Source organism: Nematolebias whitei, chromosome 7 (genome assembly GCF_014905685.2).
Source record: "Nematolebias whitei isolate Nwh7 chromosome 7, NemWhi1, whole genome shotgun sequence".
NCBI classification, from domain to species: Eukaryota; Metazoa; Chordata; class Actinopteri; order Cyprinodontiformes; family Rivulidae; genus Nematolebias; species Nematolebias whitei.
The window spans coordinates 29136870-29162474 of NC_056504.1; the positions used below are offsets into that span (position 1 = coordinate 29136870).

At 41.8% G+C, this 25605-nt stretch overlaps 2 protein-coding genes across 2 annotated transcripts in view; one reads left to right on the forward strand and one right to left on the reverse strand.

Annotated features, from left to right (window-relative positions):
• Positions 1-603, forward strand: part of stau1 (staufen double-stranded RNA binding protein 1) — a 12239-nt gene extending 11636 nt beyond the window's left edge. The window contains exon 15 of the mRNA XM_037679343.1: positions 15-603. Coding sequence (XP_037535271.1) covers positions 15-102 — 88 coding nt within the window. The 3' untranslated portion in view covers positions 103-603. The remainder of the gene's footprint in view (positions 1-14) is intronic.
• A 22835-nt stretch (positions 604-23438) lies between these two features.
• kcnb1 (potassium voltage-gated channel, Shab-related subfamily, member 1) overlaps positions 23439-25605 on the reverse strand; it is a 37295-nt gene continuing 35128 nt past the window's right edge. Inside the window, exon 2 of the mRNA XM_037679344.1 lies at positions 23439-25601. Within this exon, the coding sequence (XP_037535272.1) occupies positions 23700-25601 (1902 nt within the window). The 3' untranslated portion in view covers positions 23439-23699. The remainder of the gene's footprint in view (positions 25602-25605) is intronic.

Here is a 25605-nt window from a genome sequence, read left to right on the forward strand (position 1 = left end):
CCCCCCCCCCCCAGATGCGGCAAGCAGGAACTGGAAGGCGACTTGCACCTCAAACAGACTAACTCAAGCACATTGGCACAGACACTTGATGGCAAAGCTTAGATCAGGTTTGGTTGTCTGTAAAAGCACTAGAGAAAACTCACAACACACTGTAGGCTCAAACCTATCACTGTTATTCAATATTGTTACAAAATGTACACAGTTAAACAAGATTGATAGGAAATTAGTTTCTTCTCCTTGATGTTGTTTAATTGTACACATTATTTATTTTTCATTTGCTTTGTTGGAAAAAAAAAACAAGTGGCTGCATCCTGGTCATTGAGTTTGAGGTAGTTGGTTCAAAAAATGTGATTTAACTGTGAACTTTCTTTTGTTTTTGAATAGAAATTGTTTCCTGTTGGTGATGCCCACTGATTCTTGTTTTTAAATGTTTTACCCCTAATGAGAAAGTTTGGAAAGAGATTTCTGAAGGTTTGGGCCTCATCTTTGTCTAGGGTGCAGCTGATGAACCTTCGATTTTCCCACAGTGCTTTTTATGTACAACCAAATAGAATATGTGGCTAAATGTAGCTTGTAATGTAATGTGATGTCTCTGTTGTGTGTGGCAGGGACAATCCCCTTTCCTTTTTCTGTCATTTTCCCTTCTCCCTCCCCACCCTTCAGAATTAAACTTTTGTGCTTACGAGCACAAAAACAAAAACTTCAGCTCTATTGTTCTTTTTGTTTTTTTACTGGTACTCTATTGTAATTTCTGATGGTACAATATAAACCTCTCAACAATCTGCTAGTCTTTGGTTGGTGCCAGATTATGTTGGTCTAAAAGTTTTTGATTTATTGCAAACAAGAAACTAACCACTATTTATTATGTTTTATCTTCAAACCTAAATTGTTGGGTTTTTTTTTATTTGAAACTAAATTAATTTGGTATAAACTAAACATTTTTTTATCATCCTAAATCTTCATAATGGCAGAAAATGTATAAACTGTTTACCATAGTCTTGAAACATTTGGAGTTGTAACGCAGTGGGACTTGGTCTTCTGTTGGATTTAAGGGGAAGTATCTCATTGAACTGTAACTGTGGGAAGACTAAATGGCAACATAAAATGTGAGAAAATTGACAAGTTTTCTGTTTCTGTCTTGTTTTAATTTTGAGACAAAATTTCACACCCAATGTATTGGAACCGGTTCAAAATTCAAGCCACAAAACTAAACCTCTGATTACAACAATTCCATGCTCAATAATCCAAGTATAAAATCCTGGGAAAAAAGAAACTGCACATCCTGCCAATCCTGCACAAAAAAAGAAACTGTCCAGATGACCTGACTGAAAAATGTTGGATTTTATACCTGGATTATTGAGCATGGACTTTGTTGTTTTCAACCAGTTTGACAAGTCTGTCAACAAGGAAGAGGGCTGGCAACGGAGGAGGGGCGTACCAAAGAGACCATCTAATCACAAGCAGAACTGGTTTGTTCCACTTTGGAGTAAGCTGTTGGGAGGAAGAATCAGTTTTGTTGTGCGTTTCCTTGCCTGATGAAGCCTTCCGGATTGAAGGCGAAACGTTTCAGCACAACAAAAGAAACCGTCCAGATGACCTGACTGAAAAATGTTGGATAAACCTCTGATTCATTTGAGGTAATTGACATTCCTTCATTTTGAAGACTTTAAGGAGGAACAGTGTAGCTTCCGTCGTGGAACTGTGAACCTTGAGACATTTTGAAGAGGAGGAACAGTGTAGCTTCCGCCCTGGTCGTGGAACAGTGGACCAGATGTTCTGAAGCGTGCCCAATAATCCAGGTAGAAAAATCAGTCCGGTCCTCTGGATGGATTCTTGTGGAATCAGTCAAGTAAACCAGATCTTTACCGCAATGTTGCCAAGGGGGTTGTGGAAGTTTGACTGTCCAGTCTACGTGTTTTGTGAACCTGGAGAAGGCTTATGACTGTGTTCCTAGACTTATTCTGTGGGGGGTGGGGGCGCTGTGGCAGTTTGGGGTGCCTGGGTTGCATTTATGGTCCTTACCAAAGCAGGTGTGTCCACATTCTTGGCACAAAGTCGAGCTCATTCCCAGTGCAGGTTGGACTCCACCAGGGCTGTCCCTTGTCTGATCCTTTTAGTGATGTTCATGAACAACATCTCCAGATGCAGTCGGGAGAGGAGGGTATCTGGTTTGGGAACCTCAGGGTCTCATCTCTTTATGTGGATACTGTAATTCTGTTGGCATCTTCATGCCAAGATCTTCAGCGTACACTGGGGCAGATCTCAGCCTCTTGTGAAACAGTTGTAATGAGCGTTCTTTCAAGTCTGAGGCTATGGTTCTTGATGAAATGGGTGGAATGCCCTCTCTGGGTCAAGGTGGTCGAAGTGTCTGGGCGTCTTGTTCACAAGTGATTGTAGGAAGGAGCGAGATCTGGATCTATGGATTGGAGCCTCATCCTCAATAATGAGGGCGTTGCTTTGGTCTGTTGTTGTGAAGAAAACTAAGTCGAAAGGCAAAGCTCTCAATTTACTAGTCTGTCTTTGTTCCAACCCTCACCTATCGTGGTTTGGCTCATAACTGAAAGAACAAGATCCTGGATACAAGAGGCCGAGATGGGCTTCCTTTGCAGGTTGACCAGGCTCAGCCTTAGAGATGAGGTGAGGAGTGCCATCATCCGGTGGAATCTTGATGTAGAGTTGCTGCTCCTCCACACCGAAAGGATTCAGTTAAGGTGTTTCAGGCATCTGATTAAGATGTCTCATGAACGCCTCCCTTCAGAGGTTTTCTGTGCACACCCCACAGGTAAGAACCAAAAAAACACTGGAGGGATTGTCTTCCCTGGAATGCCTTGGGGTCCCCCAGGACAAGCTGGGATATTTTGCTGGGAGAGAGGGGTGTCTGTGTTTCTCTCCTGGACCAGTTGCTTCCACAACCTGCCTATGGATAAGCAGTAGAAGATGGAGATAATATATTTGCCAGCCAGTCACCAACAGTCACAGTGCATAGACCATTTAAGTGTTTGCTCTGGAACCAATTTCTCTTGATGCAGAAACTTATTTTTAGCTTTTAGACCTGGTTTGAGGGCTAAAGCAAACCAGTACTTAAAATTGAGGGTAACGAAGATACAACTACATGTAGGTTATTTTGGTTTCATACATCTGACTATGTTTAGATGTCTACTGGCAAATTGAAACAACGCCAAGATCTTCAGGTTTTTATTCATTTTATGGCATTTGCTACACAGCCATCTAAGAATGTTGGTTATGTACTGTAACCCCAGATTCTATGAGTATAGGCTTAGCCCTTTAAGAGCTGTCGCTGGTGGGTTTATCCCATCATGCAAAGCATCGCACTGAAAAAATTTAGTCCACGTCCACCTGTTGTGTGGGCCCCACCCAGTCCGTATAAATTGCGTTGAGCGGGTAATCGGCTCCCAAATAGCTTTTTCTTTAGCCATTTAGGAGCCAGTGAGGCCCAATGCTTAAAGGGCTATGCCTATACTCATAGAATCTGGGGTTACAGTATGTAACCAACGTTCTATTTCGTATAGGCTTCGCCCTTTAAGAGCTGTCGCTGGTGGGTTAAGGGCGAAGCATGATGTAGTCTCTGCCTCACTGGGTCCATTCGAACACCATAAGAAGTGTCCGCTTGCCCAAAAAACATCCTGTCACTCAGCTCTCCATGTGCGTAAATGCGCATTGCATTATTACGCGCACCATGCACAGACGCGCACTGCGTAGTTTACATGTTCTGAGTGCCTTAATACCCCGGAAAGGTTTTCAACGGGAAAGAGGAGAAGCTGAAAAAGGCTGTGAACAGAGCAGATCCACGGCTCTTCAATATGAACAGATTAATAATAAGTGAACTGATTATTAATCAAATAAACTGATTGATGAGACAGAAGTCATGAACTGATTAGTGACCATAGAACAAGAACAACAGTCATAACCTGTGACTTATAACAACATCTCACATGGTAATGCATGCAGTCAGATAAGAGTTTAAATGAGATTCCATGAAACAATAATATTCATTCTGTTAAAAGCACTAAGGACAGAATGTGTCATGGAACGAGCCAACACATCACATAAATAGAAGCGAATAAATGAACAGGGTGTTGACCATGCGGCCACAGTGCAAATATCCTGCATTGTTATACCATTATGCAAAGCAGTTGAAGATGCGATACCTCTGGTTGAATGCACCCTGAGGTTGTCAGGAGGCTCTAAATCTGATGCTCTGTGGGCTTGAGAAATGGCCTCACACAGCCAGTGTGACAGGCGCTGGATGGATAACGGGCGACCTGCAGATGCGTCTCGAAGTGCACAAAACAAATGTTGAGTCTGACGCAGTACCGTCGAGCGTGCTACGTAACACGTCAACACACGCATAGGGCAGAGAAGATGGAAATATGCTTCTTCTGATTTGTAAGGAGGAGGGAAAAATCCCTCAAGCAATATCGCTCTTGATTTAAATGAGCTTGTGATGTTTTTAGGCATAAATGCTGGATTAAGCCTCAGATCAGCTGAGCTGCCATCAGCCTGAATTCTGAGACATGACAGAGCGACAGAGAGAGCAGATAAATCACTCACCCTCTTAGCGGATGTTAAAGCCAACAGCAGGGTTGTTTTAAGAGACAAGAATTTAATCGGAACCTGATCTAGTGGCTCGAGTGGAGCTTTGATCAGGGCTCGCAGAACCAGCGTTAAAGCTCACTGTGGAGAAAGTGTGCATGATACAGGCCTGCACCTTTGTACACCTTTTAAAAACGCTTCATCAGTGGATGATTAAGAACTGTTCTGTCCCCGAAAACTTTGTGACAAGAAGAGATGGCTGCAGCGTACGTTTTAATCGTGCTGAACGCCAGATTTCTGTCAATCAGCTGCTGCAGAAAGGACGGCACGCCACCTAGTGGACATGAGGTGGCCTCTACACCTTTCTCCGTACACCAGCGCTGAAAAGCTGTCCACTTTGATGTGTACAGCGCTGTGGTGGAGGCAGTACATGAAACCTGGATCGTGCGCACCACATCTTGAGAGAGACCCATCCTCTCTAAAACGGATCCGCTCAGCGGCCAGACCCAAAGGTGCTGGCCTATTTCTGGGTAACTCCTGATCATTCCTCCTGTCTGGAGGAGAGCATCCTCCCTCCACGGCAGTTTCCATGGGCACCCCGATAACAGGCGTCGTAGAATTGAGAACTACGGGGCGTTCAGGCACTCTGGAGCCACCAGGACGGCTGTCAGTCCCTCCTCCCTAACTCGGTTCAGAAACCGTGATATCAGAGGGAGTGGGGAAATGCGCAAAGAAACATTTTGGGCCACGGGCTGTGAGCAAACGCGTCCACCCCTAGCGGTGGTTCGTCCCACAGGCTCAGTGAGAACCATAGTTGACACTGAGCATTCTCTCGTGTGGCAAAACAAGTCCACGGTCACTCGGCCAAATTTCTGCCACATCTGAGCCATCAGCTCGGGATAGAGGCTCCAGTCCCCGTGACGCGGACCGCCCCTGGACATCGCATTGGTCCTTCTGTTCAGAACACCGGGGATGTACAAACCGGATTCCAAAAAAGTTGGGACACTAAACAAATTGTGAATAAAAACTGAATGCAATGATGTGGAGATGGCAAATGTCAATATTTTATTCGTAATATAACATAGATGACAGATCAAAAGTTTAATCTGAGTAAATGTAACATTTTAAAGGAAAAATATGTTGAAATTTCACAGTGTCAACAAATCCCAAAAAAGTTGGGACAAGTCGCAATAAGTGGCTGGAAAAAGGAAATTGAGCATATAACGGACAGCTGGAAGACCAATTAACACTAATTAGGTCAATTGACAACATGATTGGGTATAAAAAGAGCTTCTCAGAGTGTAGTGTCTCTCAGAAGCCAAGATGGTAAAAGGATCACCAATTCCACCATTGTTGTGCAGAAAGATAGTGAAGCAATACCAGAATGGTGTTACCCAGCGTAAAATAGCAAAGATTTTCAAGTTATCATCATCAACCATGCATAACATCATCAAAAGATTCAGAGAATCTGGAAAAATCGCTGTGCGTAAGGGTCAAGGCCGTAAAACTACTGAATGCTCGTGATCTCCGGGCCCTTAAACGTCACTGCGCCTCAAACAGGAATGCCACTGTCAAGGAAATAACAGAATGGGCTCAGGAATACTTCCAGAAAGCAGTGTCAGTGAACACAATCCACCGTGCCATCCGCCGTTGCCAGCTGAAACTCTACAGTGCAAAGATGAAGCCATTTCTAAGCAAGCTCCACAAGCTCAGACGTTTACACTGGGCCAGGGGGCATTTAAAATGGAGTGTGGCAAAATGGAAGATTGTTCTGTGGTCAGATGAGTCACGATTTGATGTTCTTTATGGAACACTGGGATGCCATGTCATCCGGACCAGAGAGGACAAGGATAGCCCAAGTTGTTATTAACACTCCGTTCAGAAGCCTGCATCACTGATGGTATGGGGTTGCATGAGCGCTTGTGGCATGGGCAGCTTGCATGTCTGGAAAGGCACCATTATTGCAGAGAACTATGTTCAGGTTCTAGAACAACATATGCTCCCATCTAGACATCATCTCTTTTTAGGGAAGACCCTGCATTTTTCAACAGGATAATGCCAGACCACATTCTGCAGCAATCACAACATCATGGCTATGTAGGAGAAGGATCCGAGTACTGGAATGGCCAGCCTGCAATCCAGATCTTTCACCTATAGAGAACATTTGGCGCATCATAAAGAGGAAGGTGCGACAAAGAAGGCCCAAGACAATTGAACAGTTAGAGGCCTGTATTAGTCATGAATGGGAGAGCATTCCTATTTCTAAACTTGAGAAACTGGTCGTCTCTGTCCCCAGACGTATGTTGAGTGTTGTAAGAAGAAGGGGGGATGCCACACAGTGGTAAAAATGGACTTGTCCCAACTTTTTTGGAATTTGTTGATGCCATGAAATTTGGAAACAACTGATTTTTCCCTTAAAGTGATACATTCTCTCAGTTTAAACTTTTGATCTGTGATTTGTGTTCTATTCTGAATAAAATATTAGATGTTGGCACCTCCACATCATTGCATTCAGTTTTTATTCACAATTTGTTTAGTGTCCCAACTTTTTTGGAATTCGGGTTGTACACTGCTCTGATGGAGAGTAGATTTTGGTGTGCGACACTCCAAAACATTTATATGAGCTGCTGTGTGGGGTGGCCACAGCGCCCCAACAGCTCAAGACATGCATGTGCCTCCCCAGCCTGACAGGGACGTGTCTGTGTAGACTAACACGTGTGACGTAGGTCTGCTGACGGGGACTCCCTCCGACAGAACAAGAGGGTTTCCCAGTGTCTCAGGTCGATTCTCACGGAGGGTGGCACAGCGATCAACCGTCTCTTCTGCCTCATCGGGTCCACACACATACGAGTGAACCACCTCTGGAGGTGTTACACCATGTGAGCAGATGACATGTCCTTAATAACTTCATGACAGAAACAGCTGTTATCACTCTGCCAGTTTCACGTGAGTTGCACTGCTGCCACCTGTCTGGAAAAACAGGTCAGCAGCAATAGATCGTCCAGATAAAACAGAATTCTCCTCCCTGCTCTGTGTAGTGGCTGCAGAGCCGACTCGATGCATTTTGAATGGAAATGTTGTCTCACAGTTGAAAATTGACAAATCTAATATGGGTCTCATCCTTCCGGTCCATTTTGGGACCAGGAAGTGATGAGACCCTCACCTGTAATGATACCCCCATCACCACTGCAAACTCTTATCGGTTCCTCGGCACCACCATCACCCAGGACCTCAAGTGGGAGCCGACCATCAGCTCCCTCATCAAGAAGGCCCAGCAGAGACTGTACTTCCTGCGTCAGCTGAAGAAGGCCAAGCTGCCGGCCAAGCTGATGGTGCAGTTCTACACGGCCATCATCGAGTCCATCCTCAGCTCCTCCATCACGGTGTGGTACGCCGGGGCCACTGCCAGGGACAGACTCAGACTGCAGCGCGTTGTGCGCTCAGCTGAGAAGGTGATCGGCTGCAGCCTTCCATCCCTCCACGACCTGTACGTCTCCAGGACTGTGAGGCGAGCAGGTCGGATCACAGCTGACCCTGCTCACCCTGCACACGGACTGTTTGAACCACTCCCCTCAGGCAGGAGGCTTCGGTCTATTCGGACCAGAACCTCCCGCCATAAGAACAGTTTCTTCCCCTTTGCTGTTGGACTCCTGAACACTCATAATGCTACCTCATAACTTCTGCTTTGGTCACATTACATCTGTATTATAATTGAATACTCCATCTGTACTGTTCTCTAAGCTTTTTTATTGTTTTCTATTGTATGGGTGTACATATGGTTATGTTATGTTTTTAATTTTACTTTATTTGTGGGTGTACACAGGTCTTATGTCTTATGTAATGTTCTCATTTTTACTTAATTTTTACTTTATTTTTACTTTATTTTACTTTATTACTATTCGCACCTTATGTCGAAGCAATTTCCTAGTTTCTGAACCTCGTTCATTGACATGGCGATAATAAACTGATTCTGATTCTGATTCTGATGAGAGTAGAACCCTGTGTTTTCCTCTCCTTCTGGAACCCTAGAAATTACATTTTTTATCAGAATTTCTCGAACTTCTACATGGAGGAACGAGATCTATTCTGGAGGTGACAGAAATGTCTCTAAAGTTCCTCCAAATGGGTGTTTGAGCTGTAAACTGCAGCATGTATCCCCTGCTGATAAGACGGTTCATCCATCTGTCTAGAGCGCACGCTTGTTGCCACTCTGCGTAAAGTTCAGGAAGCGGGAACGCATTTATGCTGCGTCACGTTATTTACGGACGCCAATCACCGCCGTCATGTGTTGTGCGCTCAGGCTGCGGGCTCACATCCGTGCTGATGGGAGATGGCATGCGCTGAGGGAAGGCGTGCGCGCCCCTGAGCATGTGGAGCTGTGTAGGTGAGGGCTGCCGCGGGGGCGCGGCACTTCTGTGCTGCGTTCAGGCTGCGGGCTCACATCCGTGCTGATGTGAGCTGGCGTGCGTTGAGGGAAGGCGTGCGCGCCCCTGAGCATGCGGAGCTGTTTAGGTGAGGGCTTCCGCTGCCGCGGGGGCATGGCGCTTCTGTGCCGTGCTCAGGCTGCGGGCTCACATCCGTTCTGATGTGGGCTGGCGTGCGCTGAGGAGGCAGCGCACAACTTGGGCTGAGAGTGAGGTTTCCCACTGGACTCTGTTTGCTGAAAACATTCACTTTGGCTGCTGTGTCACTCACGCGCGCGTTTTGTGTTTTCTCGGGCTGCAGTGATTTAAAACCTGTTTGGAGGACACCGGCTCGCTTTGTGTGGAGGATGTGTGAGGATAAGCCGCTGTGAGATCATACGAACTGACAGTCAGGTGAGATCATACGAACTGACAGTCAGGCTAAAATCAGACACTTTAATTCCTGAATGATGTTTACGTTTTATTCCAAAACTCAAACCGTCATTATGCACACATACATCCTCTGCAATGAATCATTTTTGAATCTTCTCCCCCGTGAGCCCTGCGGCTTGTCGGGATGAGGAGGGCTGTACTCTGACGGGAGGGGCTGGCAGCGGAGCAAGAAGACGCTGCTGCAGCTGTGGCACGTCTCTGCTGTCTCGGCCACGGCACTCTCTCCAGTGGGCGGGGGGACGAGAGGAGGGGTGCGGCTTGATCAGATGGTGCACAGTCTCTGACACCTCCTCCAGCTTTTTTGATTTCTCGAGCATGTCCTTGAAAATTGGCTCAGAACAGCACGTCTGTCATGATGGGGCCTTCCAGCGAGTCCATCTGCAGCTTCTCCCGAAAGGGAGGGGGAGTGACAAGCCAGGTGGACCTCTGAACCATTGTCATCCAGGCTGCGATGCGAGACAGGCAGACAGCAGATGAGGCACACAGGTTGAGGGTGACGTCAGATGCCTTGCAGAGGGAGCTCTTAGTCTCCTGAGGCAGGTCTTCCCCTCCGGCCTCTGAGATGCTGTACGTCAGCGGCGTAACGTTATTGTTCGCTGTGGCCGCCTGTAACGTATACTGCTGAGCTCGGTTGGAGAGCGACATCACCGTCTGGTCATGCTTCCCCGAAGGTGTAGGACGCTGGTCCGACCTGGACATCTTTGCTCCGAGAGCCTCCGCCAGGCTTGGCTCCAAGGGGGCACCGAGGGATTTCCGCTCAGTAAAACCCCTCCACTCTGGTGATGGGCGCAAATGTGGAAACCGGCGCTCTCAGTCTACCAGGTCTGGCTGCAGCCTCGTTCCAGTAGGAAGTCACTGCTGGGAAACGAGGCCAGATGGGATCAGGACGGTGAGCCAGGGTGGAGCCAAAAACCGTCCCGCTAGATCATCCAATCTGGGCGGGGGAAGGAGAGGGACGGAAAAAAGTTCCTTCACGTCAGCCGCCTCCTGGATTATGCTGGGCAGCTCCGAGAGGAGGGCACCGACAGCTGGGAGCGGGTGGTCACCAATGTGAAAAGGCCCGGGGGGGGGGGGGGGTGTTGAGCATCCTCTCAGCCCCCCTCGTTCCGACACTACGCTCTCCAGGAGGGAGTGAGCAGCGGGGGTTGCTGCTGACGTCGCCTGTCCTGGAGGAACCATCTGATTCGCTCCGAGAGTCAGTGTTAAAAGAAAATGGGGTCGATGGCGTCGTCCAGCGGGTAGCGACCCGCCACTGAAAAATATTCCTTGGCACTTACCTTGAAACAAGGCTGCTCGTCTGCTTCTCCTCGGGGAGGAGAACTCATCGGGACAGCAGGAGGTTGGCATGGCGGGAACCCAGGCAGCCTTAACAAAGGTTGTGCCGGTCAAGCTGGACAACTTTCCTTCTTCGTTCTTCTGACAGTGCTATTAGCTTGCTAAAGAAAAAATGGGAGCCGATTACCCGCTCTTAAAGTAATTTATACGGACCGGGTGGGGCCCACACAACAGGTGGGCGTGGACTAAATTTTTTCAGTGCGATGCTTTGCATGATGGGATAAACCCATCAGCGACAGCTCTTAAAGGGCGAAGCCTATACGAAATAGAACTATAAATTTAAATACAATTCTGAAACTCATGATAAATATTACATTTTTTCTGTCTTCATTAAAGGAGTTAATAGCTGGCAATATTTATAACAGCCCTAAAATGACTGCATTAGTCCTTAATTATTCTGTAAAAACATGTTTTGTAAGTGATTGTATTTTACTGAATAGTATTTTTCTGAGGATCGTTGCCCCTCAGTCCCTTTATATTTTTGTACTCAGTCTTTCAGGCCATAGATTATGTATAGGGAGAAATAAAATCGGGCTGCTGAAGAGTAGCCTGGCTTTATAGAAAGGTGCTATAATAGTCCACTTACCATTTACACTTGTCTATAAGGATGGCTTTCAGAACCCATTCAACTCAATACTGTGGCTCCAGAGGTGAAGTCCGTCTTGACTATCAAACTGAACATGCAGGTGAGTTGTTTTATACATTGGCAGAAAACAAACTGCATTGGCAATATATTTGTTTTTGTCATTTAGCAGTGGTTGAGACTCGTAAGATTAGATGTTAATTTTACAAATGCAAATTAGGTGTGATGGTGCTGAGACTAATCTCTAACAGACTGATGAGATAATTTCCATAAATTTAACAGTTAAGAGTCGGTTCTCTTGGTAAAACATCTCGTGAATCACAAGATGATTTTTCATCAAACTTTCAGGAAACAACTTACATCTCCATCAACAACTTATTAACGTTTGAAGTCAACTGGAATCAAGATGGCTGCCGCAGCTAACTGATCTTAGAAACCATAAAATGATTGTAACTTGATCAGTTTTACACACATTGAGCTAAAATGTCAAGTGGTAGTACTGGTGTCACCTCAAAATATGTACTGTTAAATGTTACTCATTCACATTCTTTGGTTAAAACATTGTCAACTGTTGGAGTCAACTCTGTTAGCAAAATATCTAAACTCACTGGACATATTTTAACTAAACTGAAAATAATCCATTATCTTCACTCGCTTCTTCCTTTTCGGGTTGCGGGGGTCATTCATTGTGAGCATATGACTCAAAGATCAGAACTTCAAGAATGTGTTACACTCACTGCTTGTTTGAGCTGTGCATTAAACCAGGTGCAACATTTGGTCACATGTTCTCTTCTTGAACGTTTCCTCTGCAGTCCTGCACGTCTTGCCACCGGTGGCTATGGCAACGCCAGGAAAAATAAGAGAAATCTGACAGCAAAGATTTCAGTATAGGATAACACATTCTGACAGCCTGCATGGGAGTGTGAAATCACAGTTGTATTTTTTTTTTTAATTATTTTGATAATTTGTTTTAAGTATTTGAGTGTTTGCATTTATGTTCTTGTAAACTTACTTTTTGGAGACTTTTCATGGACTTCCATTTATTTTCTATAGCCTAACCCTGACCCTAACCCTAACCCCCTATCAAGACCTCCATATGGGGAACAGTTGGTTCCCACAATGCATGATTTGTTTTTTTTTTGGTAAAATTGGTCCCTACAAGGTAACTTGAAACCAAAACGCACTCGCACACACACAAACACACACACACACACAAACACACACACATAAAGCCCCTCCCTCAGCTTCTTTGCCCTAATGTGTGTGTGTCCACTTTTACTAGAGGGGTCAACTGAAGCTGGACCTATTTTACACAAACGTGCGTGTGCGTGTTGAGCGTCGGCCGCCAGGACAGAACACTGTTCTGACGATGGGGAGGAGAACCTAAAAGACGGTTGCACACTGCAAGAATACAAAAAGTATTTACATTTTTTTAATGAAAGCTAAAATTCCAAAATGTAGAAGCGGATCATCAACAACACATTGCACAGCCCTTGTTGTTCAAAATTCAACTGCTGCAACGTTCAAAGATCTAAGGTTTTGCACAAGCATGAACTGTTTCCATGGTAACGCTGATCATTTGAGTCATATCAGATAAAATTTTATCCATTTTCATTTATTTTGCTGCTTATCTGGAACCTTTTTGTGGGCTCAACACAAGTGATCTTCAAACACCACCACCCCCCTCATCTGCCTCTCCCAACTCCTCTGCCAACACCAATCTGGACACGTCCAGACCACTGTCCCTCTGAGATGTCCAGAAGTCCTCCCCACAAAATGCCCATCCATAAAGGCCTACTGAGCCCCCTCCCACCTGGCTGAGCCCAGTCAGTAAGAGTGATTATCAAGCCCAGAACTCTTATCAACATTTTCTTTGCCAAATGAAGGCCCATGTAATGTTTGCAGCAGCCTACATGGTGAATGTAATGATGTAATGTGAGATGATCACTGATGTGATGCAAAGCGTCAGGACGTTCAGAGGGCAGTGTGTGTTCTACAAGTACGTTTTAAATTCTCTGTTGTGTGATGTGTAAAAGACGAGACACTGAAGGACTGAACTCTGTTTTCAGTGGCTTTGTAGTGAAGGTGAACACATCCAGCTCATTTTGAAACTACCCACACTCGTGTAAAGTTAGTCAGCCATCTTTAAATTGCAACATCTCGTTTATCAAAAACATTTAATTAAGTGCCTAACATCCCTTGAAGCAATGTAAATTATCTGATGCCTTTCATACTGGAGTTTTAATTTGATTTTTTATCGCTTTTGAGCTAGATTTGAAAAGCTAGTATAGCTAATTTTATTCTTAGTTTAAACCCACTGCATGAAAAGCAGCAGGCAATGTACATTCCTTCAAGGATGTTCGACTGTTATGCTTATTTTATGCATTTTATACCTGGGCCATGATGTAATTTCTTTGTACTATCTGTGTACTTTGATGTTTTATTTGTAACAGTTACAATATTTCAAACTGAGGTTTTAATGTCATCCTTGTTGCTATGGTTACGTCACATGGAGGCTGAGCTGTCAAATCTCACCTCTTCAAACAGCACAATAAAATTAAACTGTGGACGTGTACTGAATCGGATTGTTTTATTTTGACAGAAGTTGTTAAATTTTATAAAGCCAATCAGAATAAAGTATAATAATAATGACATTATCAGATTAAAAAAATGAATTTAATGTAGATGTTGCTCCAAATTGTTTTAATAACTCAATTGTACGAAGTCAATCTAACCACAAAAACATGGAAAATGAACTGAGTGACTCTCAGTAGCTGCTGAAATACATTAGTTATTCACTGTCCATGGATTATTGACAGCTACTCCAAAAATTTAGTTATTATTACCTCCCAAATTACAAAGTTTTTTTCAAAATAAATCATTGTAATTTGGCAGTGTTTCTTGTCCATGTGCAAATACTGCAAATAAATTTGTAATTAAAATAAGGGCCACCAATATGAATGGAAGGAAATCATGATCTGCTGACATGAACAAGTAGCAAGATGTCAAAGCGCAAAGAAAAATATGTTAAATAAACCTGTGATAACGACTTTGACTCCACTCTGACCTGTTTTTTTTTTTTTTACTTAATTTTGTTAACACATTTGATTTTACTCTCATTATTTTGAAATTTCTTACTTGAAATTGGCACAAAAGTTAAGATTAGGTTTTTAAAAAAGATGTGTTAAAAACTGCTTGAGTGAAACCTAAATTTGGACTCTCGCTTGTTAAACGTGCTCTTTTCATACAATATAATCAAACTTTTCAAAACAGATTTTCCTGAATTATATCAAATAGTGCAGTTTGAAAGATTTTACTCCAGTAGTTTTCCAAATATATTGATGTGCAACTGTAAAGCGGCTATGTAAACAAAGCACTTTTGTATTTGTATTTTACTCAACATTTTTACTCAACAATTTTACTCAACAAAACTGAGCATTAATCTGTCCCAACACATCCAAATCATCACACTTCTTGATGGCCCTCCAGTGAACATCACTGCAGCTGTTTCCCTAACTAAACACATGGTAGATGGCATCCAGTCACAAAACTTTTTTAGCAATTTTTTCTGACAATTTTTTTTTCATATTTACATGAGAAAAAATGTGTAGAATTTATTACTTTAAGAAATGTTTTTGATCGGTCTTCACAACTTTTCTATGAGTAGCTTTAAAGGGACAAAAACATTCAAGACTGACAGCAAACAGAAGGCACGCCGCTGACAGACTTTACTGTGGAAGTTTTGCTTGTGCCAGACAAATATGGTTCTTCTTCATTCTTAAAACTAATTCATTCATGACTTTTATTTGCAGAAACTACTGTTTGCTGCTATATTAATGTTCTATGTGTTTAAACATTGATTTGTTTGCAGACTTTCTCCTAAGCATCTTTAGCTATTCTTCACTGTTTTGTGTGTGTGACACAGTTTCTGTCTGCATTGACCTCATTTGCTAAAATTGAATAGTTTTCATTTGATATTCAGTCTTAACATGTGATTCTTGACCTGCCATTGTGTATCTGTTCCTACCAAACCCAGCCGGTCGAAGCAGATGGATGCTTGTCCTGAGCCTGGTTCTGCTAAAGGTTTCTTCCTCACGTCACAAGGGAGTTTTTCCTTTCCACTGTCACCTTCATGCTTGCTCAAGGTGAGAGTCTGCGATGAAGTTAAACTCAAAGCAGTCTGCTTCTCAGATAAATAATGTTAAATTATTATTATTATATATGAACGTTTCTGTTCGGTGCCATGAGACGACTTCTGTTGTGACTTGGTGCTATATAAATAAACTGAATTGAATTGACTTGTATTTTCAGTCAGAGAACAGATGTGGGTCAGTTGTGTTGCAGCAGTACCATTCCCCCCCACCCCTCACCACCACCACCACCACCTTCTCTTACCAGAACACTGGTCTGACACCAACTACCACCAACTACCTTTATTTGACAATAAACTACCACTAGATGGCAACGTTGTGTCTCACTTGGATTCTAAGGAACCATCCTGTTACCCTTTCCTTCTCCCCTCAGCCTCTCCAGTGGTGGGCGATGGGAAGTCCTCAGTGTAGGGGTGTGAGGAGATGCATGGGGAGGCAGGCAGCCCAAGCTTCCTCTTCATTTGCCCTCCTTCTTTCTTCTTCATTGTTAGCCCCCCACACATCCTTCTCACATGCACCGATACTGTATGTATAGAAATGTGTCCGGCATGTGCAGAGGAAGTCAACAATTCATGGATCAGAATGTAAAGTGATCTGATTTATTTCATGTTGAGTCATTCATAGGGAAATGTCGCTTTTTTAAGAAATAGAAATATCTGAAGACATTTAGACACTTGTTTTTGTGTGTGTGCGTGTTGTTGTTTTTTTCCTTTTTTTTTTTTTTACATGACAAGTACTGGCTTTGTGTGAATCACAACCAGCCACGACGCCAGAGTTACAACATGCACAGAACAGTAGAACAGTAATACAGAAACAACAGCATAGAAAGTCAATGGGTAGAAATGTTACTTGTGAGAGTTTTCTTTTGCTTTTACAAAACAGATAGCCTCGAGACCTACAAACAACATTGTATAAGAGCTGGCTAAAGTCATTCAAATATCTTCTTTTTTAATATATATATTCAGTTCCCTGGAAACAGTGTGTACTTTACAAAGACTGATGGCTTAGGCAAGGTTGGGGTCCATCCCACTGAGTTATTAAACCATAACCAACATTTGTTGTGTTATTACGTTTGTACTGCTGTAGGATTCAGTTGTAGTCACATGCTGTAACACTCTTATTTCTATAGTGCCATAAGTCACGAGTGTTCTCCATCAAGAAGTCCTGAATCGACCCCAACCCTGTAAAACAGTGTTACATTTCAGAGTGTGCAGAACTGAGCTGCTTGCAAACAAAGCAATTCTCATAGGGTTTTGGAAACTACCACACACTTTTTAAAGGTCCTGTGGGTTTAACGCAACCAAAAAAAAAAAAAAAAAACACAACCCAAAAAACATAAAAGTTTTAGTTCAGATCTTTTGAAGTAGGGTTTTATAGAAAAACTGTGAACAAACAATATCTTACCTGTTGGTGATAGCTCCTTGGATGTGATCAGAGTTTTGAGAAGAGCTGAATTCTGACTGGTCTCACAAGCTAACGGCTAACCCGAACAAGACCAAAGTAGATTGATGACCTCTTGAATCAACTTTAATCTGGAAAACTTCTTAACAACCTTTGTGAACACTTTCTAAAAACGTTTATTCAGGTCCTCTGGATGGGTTCGATAAAAAATAAAAACAATTGTAGAAGCGTTTGGTTTTTCATCTGGAAGATTTCTTCAGTTTGAGGAGCTGTACTAAGCTCAGCCTTTTAAAGTACAACTCCTCAAACTGAAGGTCTTTCAGATGAAAGATGAAACATTTCTACAATTTTTTTACATTTTTCCTGAACCCACCCAGAGGACCTGACAACTTTTTTAGATTTGAATTATTGAGCATGTATCAGGACTGTTTTATATTATTTAACACCAGTGGTTCCTTCCAGATTATGATCCACAAATAACAGTGGTGGCCAGTAGCCAATCGAAGTGTACCAACAGCTAATAAGCCATTAAACAAGGGTATCATGGCATCAAAATATTTGTTCTAACCATCCATGCATCCTTTATCTTTACCTGCTTCTTCCTTATTGGGTTGTGGGGGTCACTGGTGCCCATGTCCAGCCATCACTGTGTAAAAGGTGGGGGACAGGTCTCCAGTCCATCACAGGGACACATAGACACAAACAAGACAAACAACCATTCACTCTCACTATAGGGACAATTTAGAGTTACCAATCAGCCTAATGCATGTTTTTGCTCTGTGGGAGGAAACTGGAGTACCTGGAGAAAACCCACACATGCACGGAAACAACATGCAAACTCCACCCAGAAAGGCCCCCGAACCGGGATTTGAACCAGGGTAACCTGCTCGCAGAGAGGCAGCAGCTCTACCAACTGTGCCACCGTGCTGCCCTTCTTGTAACATTATTACCAAAAAACATACAATTTAAAAATAGTTTTTACACTGTTTGAATTCTGTAGATCATCTCAGGACACAACAATTGGCATTTTATGACCTACAGTCAAGTCCTGACCACAACTCAGGGAACCAATGTTTTACACCATCATTTTCACATCACACAGTCTAGTAGAAATATTATATTTAATCTGCTGCAAAGTGCTACTGCTAGCTGCTGCTCTTGCAAACAGCCATCAAATTTCATGTAGATATCTGTGTGTTGTGAAACTGACAGGGATGCCAAGATTTACACAAAACTGCTCCCATAAATCACAGACTGTTGGAGATTGGAGCTGTTTTAAGACGGCAGCAGTCCACTTTGGTCTCGCTCCGAATAAAGTTTCTCCAAACTGAGGTCGTTCAAAGAGCTATACATAAACAGAAAAATATAAATGAGTCATTTACATCCACAGAACCCAACTTCAAATGATCTGAACTATTGCTTTAAAGATCTTTACAGCTAAATTTATCAGCTAACCAGCAATCAATTACTTTAGATGATAACTAAATTAATTTACTGTACACTTAAGAGTCTTATGAAACAGTTGGGAGTGTTATTAAAGTGAATGGATTTGTGCTTTTCATAGTTGTATTTTTTTAATAAATAAAAATAAACTAAAAACGGATCGATCGGTCTTTTAATTCAACTTAAACTCTTTCCACTGAGACCTTAGTGAATTAAAAGGCCCTGTAGAGTTAGTGTTCATCATTTTAAATGTCTTACAGGAAAATAAAGCAGATTATAATGTCTTAAAAAATGAAAAAGAAAATAAGTTTGAACTAATGAAAACGTAGGACGACTTGTGGCGGTATATCGTGTCACAGTATCACAGTCGAAGTATCAAACATGAATGTTTTCTTGTCTCGTCTAAAAGCTTCAGAGGATCAGTATTAGTGTCGGGATTTCAGTTTCCAGGCGTGTGAGAGTGTGTATGTGCACGGGTGTGGGTTTGCGTAAGACATCCACACAATAAATCTCAGTTTTCTACGGTAGTGCTTGCTGCCTATTCATGAAATATTGATTGTCATCTTTGTAGAGAGATATTTCAGTGAAAAGGGTCCCTGACTATAGTGTGTTGTAGAGAACCGAAACGACAGGACAGAATATCACATAAAGCTTCACGCGGGGCTGTGAGCTGAATGCCCTTCATCCGAACACCAAAGGCGGAGGAAAATAAACTCAACTATCAGGTTCTTTCAGTTTTTTTTCAATCACTCTGAAGGATAAGTCAGACTGGGATGTGTTTGCTCTTAATTCATGTTAAAAAAATGTGATTTCTCTAAGAGCCTTTTGGTTTGAAACCTGGTGAATATGTTGAATTCATTGGCCTTGACTCTTATAAACAAAAAAAAAAACCTATTCATGTTGATGTGAAACAAACTGATGGTTGTGAATAACAGGCAGGTAGAAAGATGTTTTCCTCGATGAACTGAACTTGTGTTTCTCCACACCGGGCTTGATCCTATATGAATGTAAACAAATCACCAACATCTGTGCAACATTTCCCTGAAACTGTTGTGCAACTGGATCACTTTTCATTTAAAAAATTTACTCGTTTAACCCTGAATGTTTCTTTTAGTCCATAATAATTTTCTCAGTGATCACCCGCCACCATGACAGGTAAGGAATTGTGTAACTGTGCCAGTGTGTGTGTCAGTCAGCAAAATATCTCATTAGCCAGTGAACAGATATCAATGAAACATCAGGAAGTAATAATCACTGAATGTAAATGTACAAGTGATTAACTTTTGAAGTCAGCAAACTTTAAGATGTCTGCCACGGCTAATCAACAACAGTCGCCACAAAAATTGGATTTTTTTTTTTATAGATATTGAGCTAAAAGATGGTGCTGTGGTAGTTAAGACTCATCGACAACACACACTCCAAGCACTAACAAATCGTTGGGATCGTTGTCGTAAACTTTGGCTTCAATGCAGCGAGTGTTATGCATTCCTCCACATTTCTTTCCTTTACGTTGTTTTTTCTGTCTCTGTAGCTTCATGTATTTGCTGCCTCATTAGTCTGAAGGCTTTGAGAAATGTAAAAACTTCATATTTTATGTTAATTTAGTTTGTTATAATGATATTAGTTTTTTTTTTTTTCAGATTTTGCATTGATTTTCCTGATCATATAATGAGACTTTAACCAGAAAACAATAAGTTATCAGCTTCAAATAATTCATCTGAAATAGGTTAGTGGAGACGTATCTAATTTTTATATTTTTAACAGCTTTTGCTGCGCTCAGGGTTGCAGAAATATTAGGGAAAATAACGAAAACAAGAACATCAACATACATGCGTCCCAAATGAAAAGAGTTCATTGTTTTCCATTAAGCTGCAGCCTCACTGCTTTAATGCTTTCCAGCAGTAACACACACACACACACACACACTCTCACGACTCACTCTGCCTCTCACAATCATTGCTATTCCTTTCACACCTCAGCTCCTCTCACTATGGGAGAGCAATATGAAACGGTCCAAGTCTGTGATTAAAACAGGAACTCAAATCAGGATTTGTGATTACATTCTAACGAGAACTAAAAAATAAATAAATAAACAACGTCAATCATCATCTGATGACTTTGGAATTTAATTTGACTTTCGAATAAAACAAAACTATATTCATAACAGCAGCGTATTTGGGTCAGTAAATGACAATATTCTATTTTTTTAAAATAAATATATTAAATAAAATATTCATTTTTATCTTGTAAGTAATTAGAACTTTATTGCATACTGGTTCACCGTGGGATCAAACCTCTTTTTTAAATATATTTCCTAATAAGGTGTTTAGTATCGTAGTTGACATAACAAATGTGCAAAAAAAAATAAAAGTTTTATGTTTGTTGTGTGATAAATTGTTGTAAAGTGGTTTTACATTTGCTATCCTTTGACAAATATACTATCATTGTTGATTTTCTAAAATAGTTTGATATGTTATTATTAATCATATATTTTTTATGTGCTTGAAATATATGGCATGAAGTTTAGCATTTAATGCATGCTTTCATTATCTTTTTGACTTATCTTTCTTAATTCTTTCTAGTAAAGGTCAGTAACCTAATTTTATTCTGCTGTGTGGAATGACATTAAAGGCAATTTTGTTCATAGTTTCATTCATTCATCCATGACTCATATGAATTTCTTACATCACATCTGTGTATTTTTGTAGTTTTTGCACCACCACACCACTGTTGAAGACTCCAATCCTGTGTTGGCTTTTATAAACGTAATGACACATTACGATGGGCTTTGCACTTTAAAGATTGCGTTTTTGGTGATTTTTCTGTTTAAAACTCAATTATTTCATAAGAATCTACTTGTGATTGTTTGTAAAGTGTGTGGGGGTGTAAACAGGCCATAAAATGATTTTCTGATTTTATGGTAAGAGTGAAAAGGCTAAATTATGCTATGTATGGTATACTGTAGACATTTCAAACATAGAAGGTCCTGAAATTGAAAACTTGATTTTACACACTGTTCATGCATGCACGCAGTTAGAAATAAGTTGAACATGCAACCACTGTGGATACCTGCCTTTGTAAAGATGCATGACTCTGAAAGTAAGTCTGTGTATGAGCATATGTTACATGCAGACTTTCAACACTATGATCAATAAAATCCTCGCTTAGCTGTTTCAAGCCATAATGGATGTCTCCTGTCACCGTGGAAACTAGATTGTCAGCCACACCAGTAGCGTTGTTGAACAGGTTTGTTGTGCCCATAAACGAGTTTGATTATTCTGCAATTAATTAGTGCTAAAATCAGCCAAGAAGATATTAAGTGCTATGAATATGAATTATTTTAGAAACATTTTAGAAAACAATAAAAAATATTTACTTTTTATTTTGTTAACTGATCTTCTGTTAATTTAAATAACAAAGTTCACTCTGACTTCGTTTCTGTTAGGCAGTTCATGACCAATGCATGTTAAAGATTTTCCACTAACACATCATGTTAGCAAGTTACAAAACCTTTGGAGGACATTCCTACAATAGGCATTTCTTTACTTGCTGTATTTTTTGGACTATAAGGCGCACTTAAAATCCTTTAATTTTCTCAACAATCGACAGTGAGCCTTATAATCTGGTGCAACTTATGTATTAATTCTGGTTATGCTTACTGACCTCAAACCGATTTATGTGATACATGGCGCTCAAAAACCTGTCAAAATGAACTTGTTTCGCTTAATGCGCCTTATAGTCCGAAAAAACTGTATATGCAAGCAGACAAAACACATTGTGTGTTTTTACGTTTACTGGGTGGCAGCATGCATTCATGTGCATTTTGTAGAAAAATCAAGAGGAAACTCATGTCCACCTTTATCATAAAAACATAGAGATGCTAATACATTGTTCAGTGAAAGAAATGCCAAAGTATTCATCCATTCATTCATTAATTTTTAGTCTATTGAAAAGCATGATATATGTTAAAAACAAGAGTTCCGATCTTTTAAAAATGATTTCCTGTGGAAAAGTTATTAACAATTAATATTTTTTACCTGTTATTGACAGCTCTTTGAATAACATCAGTTTGGACTACTAGCGTTAAATGGAGATCAGACTGATGATGCAATGGCTAGTCTTGAGTTAGGCTAAGATCAAAAAGGATTTTTGTCATCTAAAAAAAGGCAACACTTGTCTCAAAAATTTGTCAGCAGTTCATGTGAACACTTAAACCTTTACACAGCTGTCAGATGAATTACATAGTTAATCTGGCTGAACTATTTACGATATTCCAGTGGAAAGTGTCACAGCTAGCTGCTGCTACCACTATTTGCACTTGCAAATAATCATAAAATTTTAAATAATTGCAAAACTGACTGCTATTTGAAGGTCTTTATAAAATACCATTTGCAAATATTTGTTGTGATTGGAGTTGTTTGAAGATAGTAGCAGTGCAATCTGGCCATGGCTTCACTCAGATCAGTTGTCGGTTTGTCAGTCCAGGCAGAATTAAACTCTGTTTCTCCAAACAAAGGTCATTCAAAGGGCTAACTACAACAGGTACGACACTGACTGTAATGACGTTTCCACAATGCTCGACTTTAAATCGTTTAAAGTGTTGTGTTAGGAGAGAGCGGACAATAAAACGAACAATGATCTGGAACTAATGATAACTTTAGACCAAGACACTTATCACATTTAATTATGACATAGCAAACTAGCAAATCACTTTCTATTAGGGACTTTCTCTTATCTATATAAAAATAAATCAGGTTTTAAGATTGTGTTTACATGAATTACTCATTCATATTCACTCCTTCACACACCCATATATCCAGACTCACACACCTCTACAAATGTAAATGACTAAGGCCAGGTTTGAGAATGGAGGGCACAAGTAGCTTATAGGCTTCTGGGTTCTCTCAGTTATCACCAAGAGTAAAAAATGAACTGGGAGTCAGTACAAGAATGTGGACTTTCTTTTGGAGAATATAGAGAAGCCGCCCCCTTTGGCTAAAATCTTTATTTTTTATTATTTTATATTAGACATAGATGCTGCTCAATTTCTATGTTGACTCAGCTTCTGTGAACAAACTCATTGGCTAATTGAGAGTGCTCTTCTTTTCTTTCTGTGTGAAATACCGCTAACAGGAATGAGCTGAATGAGGGGCAGTGACATCCTCCAATTTAAGTGTCTCTCGCAGAGTATTCGTCACACACATTAACCCAGAGCTTGTTGCCCTAATAGCAAGCTCAGGTAATTTCTGAAACTGGAGAGCCTTTATCTCTCCCTCTTTCTTTTGTCTCTGGCTTAGAGTGTTTTAGCTCATCAGGTGTCTTTATCACAAACACTTTGTCCCCAACTTCTTTAATGTGTCTGTTTTTTCAAGTACCTCAAAGGCTTTTATCCAAAGGATTTTGTCGTCCCCTTTCAACCTTTGGTCTACGTGTCAACTCAGGTCCTATATGATTCCCGTGAGTTTTTCCACGAATCCCTTCAGTGGGGAAGAGACAATTCTGACTCAGCATTTTCTGAGCTGTTTCTAAATGATTAGTCCCCCTCTGGTAGTGAATGTTAATACTGCGCTTTGGGCTGGCACTAGCCAGCAGACACTCTGACGGACTGGCCTCGGGGTTGTCCCGGAGGTGTTCATCGTCATCCGTATCGGCATCAATGTATTTACTGATGGACGAGTCATGGAAAGTGAAGACAGTTGGGGCCATGGCAGTGCTTTCTGGTGACTTTGGGGGTGTTCTGCTGCTGGCAGTGGTGTACACAGAAACTTCAGGGCTTAAAAGAGAGTGGTCTGACACAAGTGAGCTGTCTGAAAGTGGGGAAGGGCCAGAATCCCCGTCGCTACAGCAGCCTCCCTTAAGGCTTTTTGAGGAGTTTCCGGAAAAGAAGAATTTTCTTGGATTCTCAGAGGATGTGGACTTTGACACAGATGTTAGCATGGACTCGTACTGTCCTAACATTTGCTGGCCAACTTTTGTACTATTGTGCTGGGACAAACCTGTAGCTGGACCAAAAGTGAATCTACTGCTTTCCTGAAGGCCAATGTCTGGTGCTGGACTGTGGAGGAAGCGTGAATTCTCCTGGAAGTCTGTTGCACAACTGATATAGCTATCAATGCTAGATAAACTCTTCATGTCCCCCACTCCTAGTGCCGATGTTCCATAATTTTGAATGGTCCCAAGTTCTATCTCATCCCGGTGTTTCCCTACTCTGGAACCTCTGTCTTTAGCATTGAGGTTTGGTTGTGACCGTGTTTTTGCCATCTGACTGTACATTTGCTCTAGTTTCTCAACATTTAGCCTTTGGGGACTGGTGGCTTGAGCCTTGCATGGAGAGCCTAACTCCTGCACGTTGAAAGATCTGTTTGAGCTTGTCTCTGATGCAGCTCTCTTGGATGTCCATTTCCAGTGACTTGGAGAAAGGTGGTTGTCTTGAGGTCTCTCGGTCTTCTCTACTACCACATCCATGAGCTCCGCACTACGAGCAAAAGCCTCCTTCAAGTTCATAGAAACAATGCTACCATTTCGTTTCGCCCTTTCAAGGGCCTCCCTTCTTTTGAGAGCCTTTTCTTGCCTCTTTTGTTCTTTGTAGAATTCAGAAAAGTTATTTACAATGATGGGGATAGGTAGGGCAATTACAAGCACTCCAGCAATACAGCATAATCCCCCGACAATCTTTCCCAACAGAGTTTTGGGATATATATCTCCATAGCCTACAGTGGTCATAGTAATGGTAGCCCACCAAAAAGAAGCTGGAATGCTTTTAAACTTTGTATCCTCTTCGTCCTTCTCAGCAAAAAATACAAGACTAGAGAAGATCATGATGCCCATGGCCAGAAAAAGAATAAGCAGGCCCAACTCGTTGTAGCTCCTCCTAAGAGTGAAGCCCAGAGACTGAAGCCCCGTGGAGTGACGAGCCAACTTCAAAATCCGCAGAATCCGCATGATCCTAAAGATCTGAACCACGCGACGGACATTCTGAAATTGTAGCACACTTTTGTTGGATTCTGTCAGGAAAATAGTGACATAGTAGGGCAAAATGGCCAACAAGTCGATGACGTTAAGAGGGCCCTTGAAGAACTTCCATTTATTGGGAGAGGAGAGGAAACGGAGAAGGTATTCCATGGTGAACCAGGCAATGCACACGGCTTCCACGTGCGCCAGCTGAGGGTTGTCTGTGGACTGGCCAAACTCGTCAGTGCCCTGCAACTCTGGGAGAGTGTTCAGAGACAAGGCAATGGTGGACAGCACAATGAAGAGGATAGAGATGATGGCCAGGATCTGA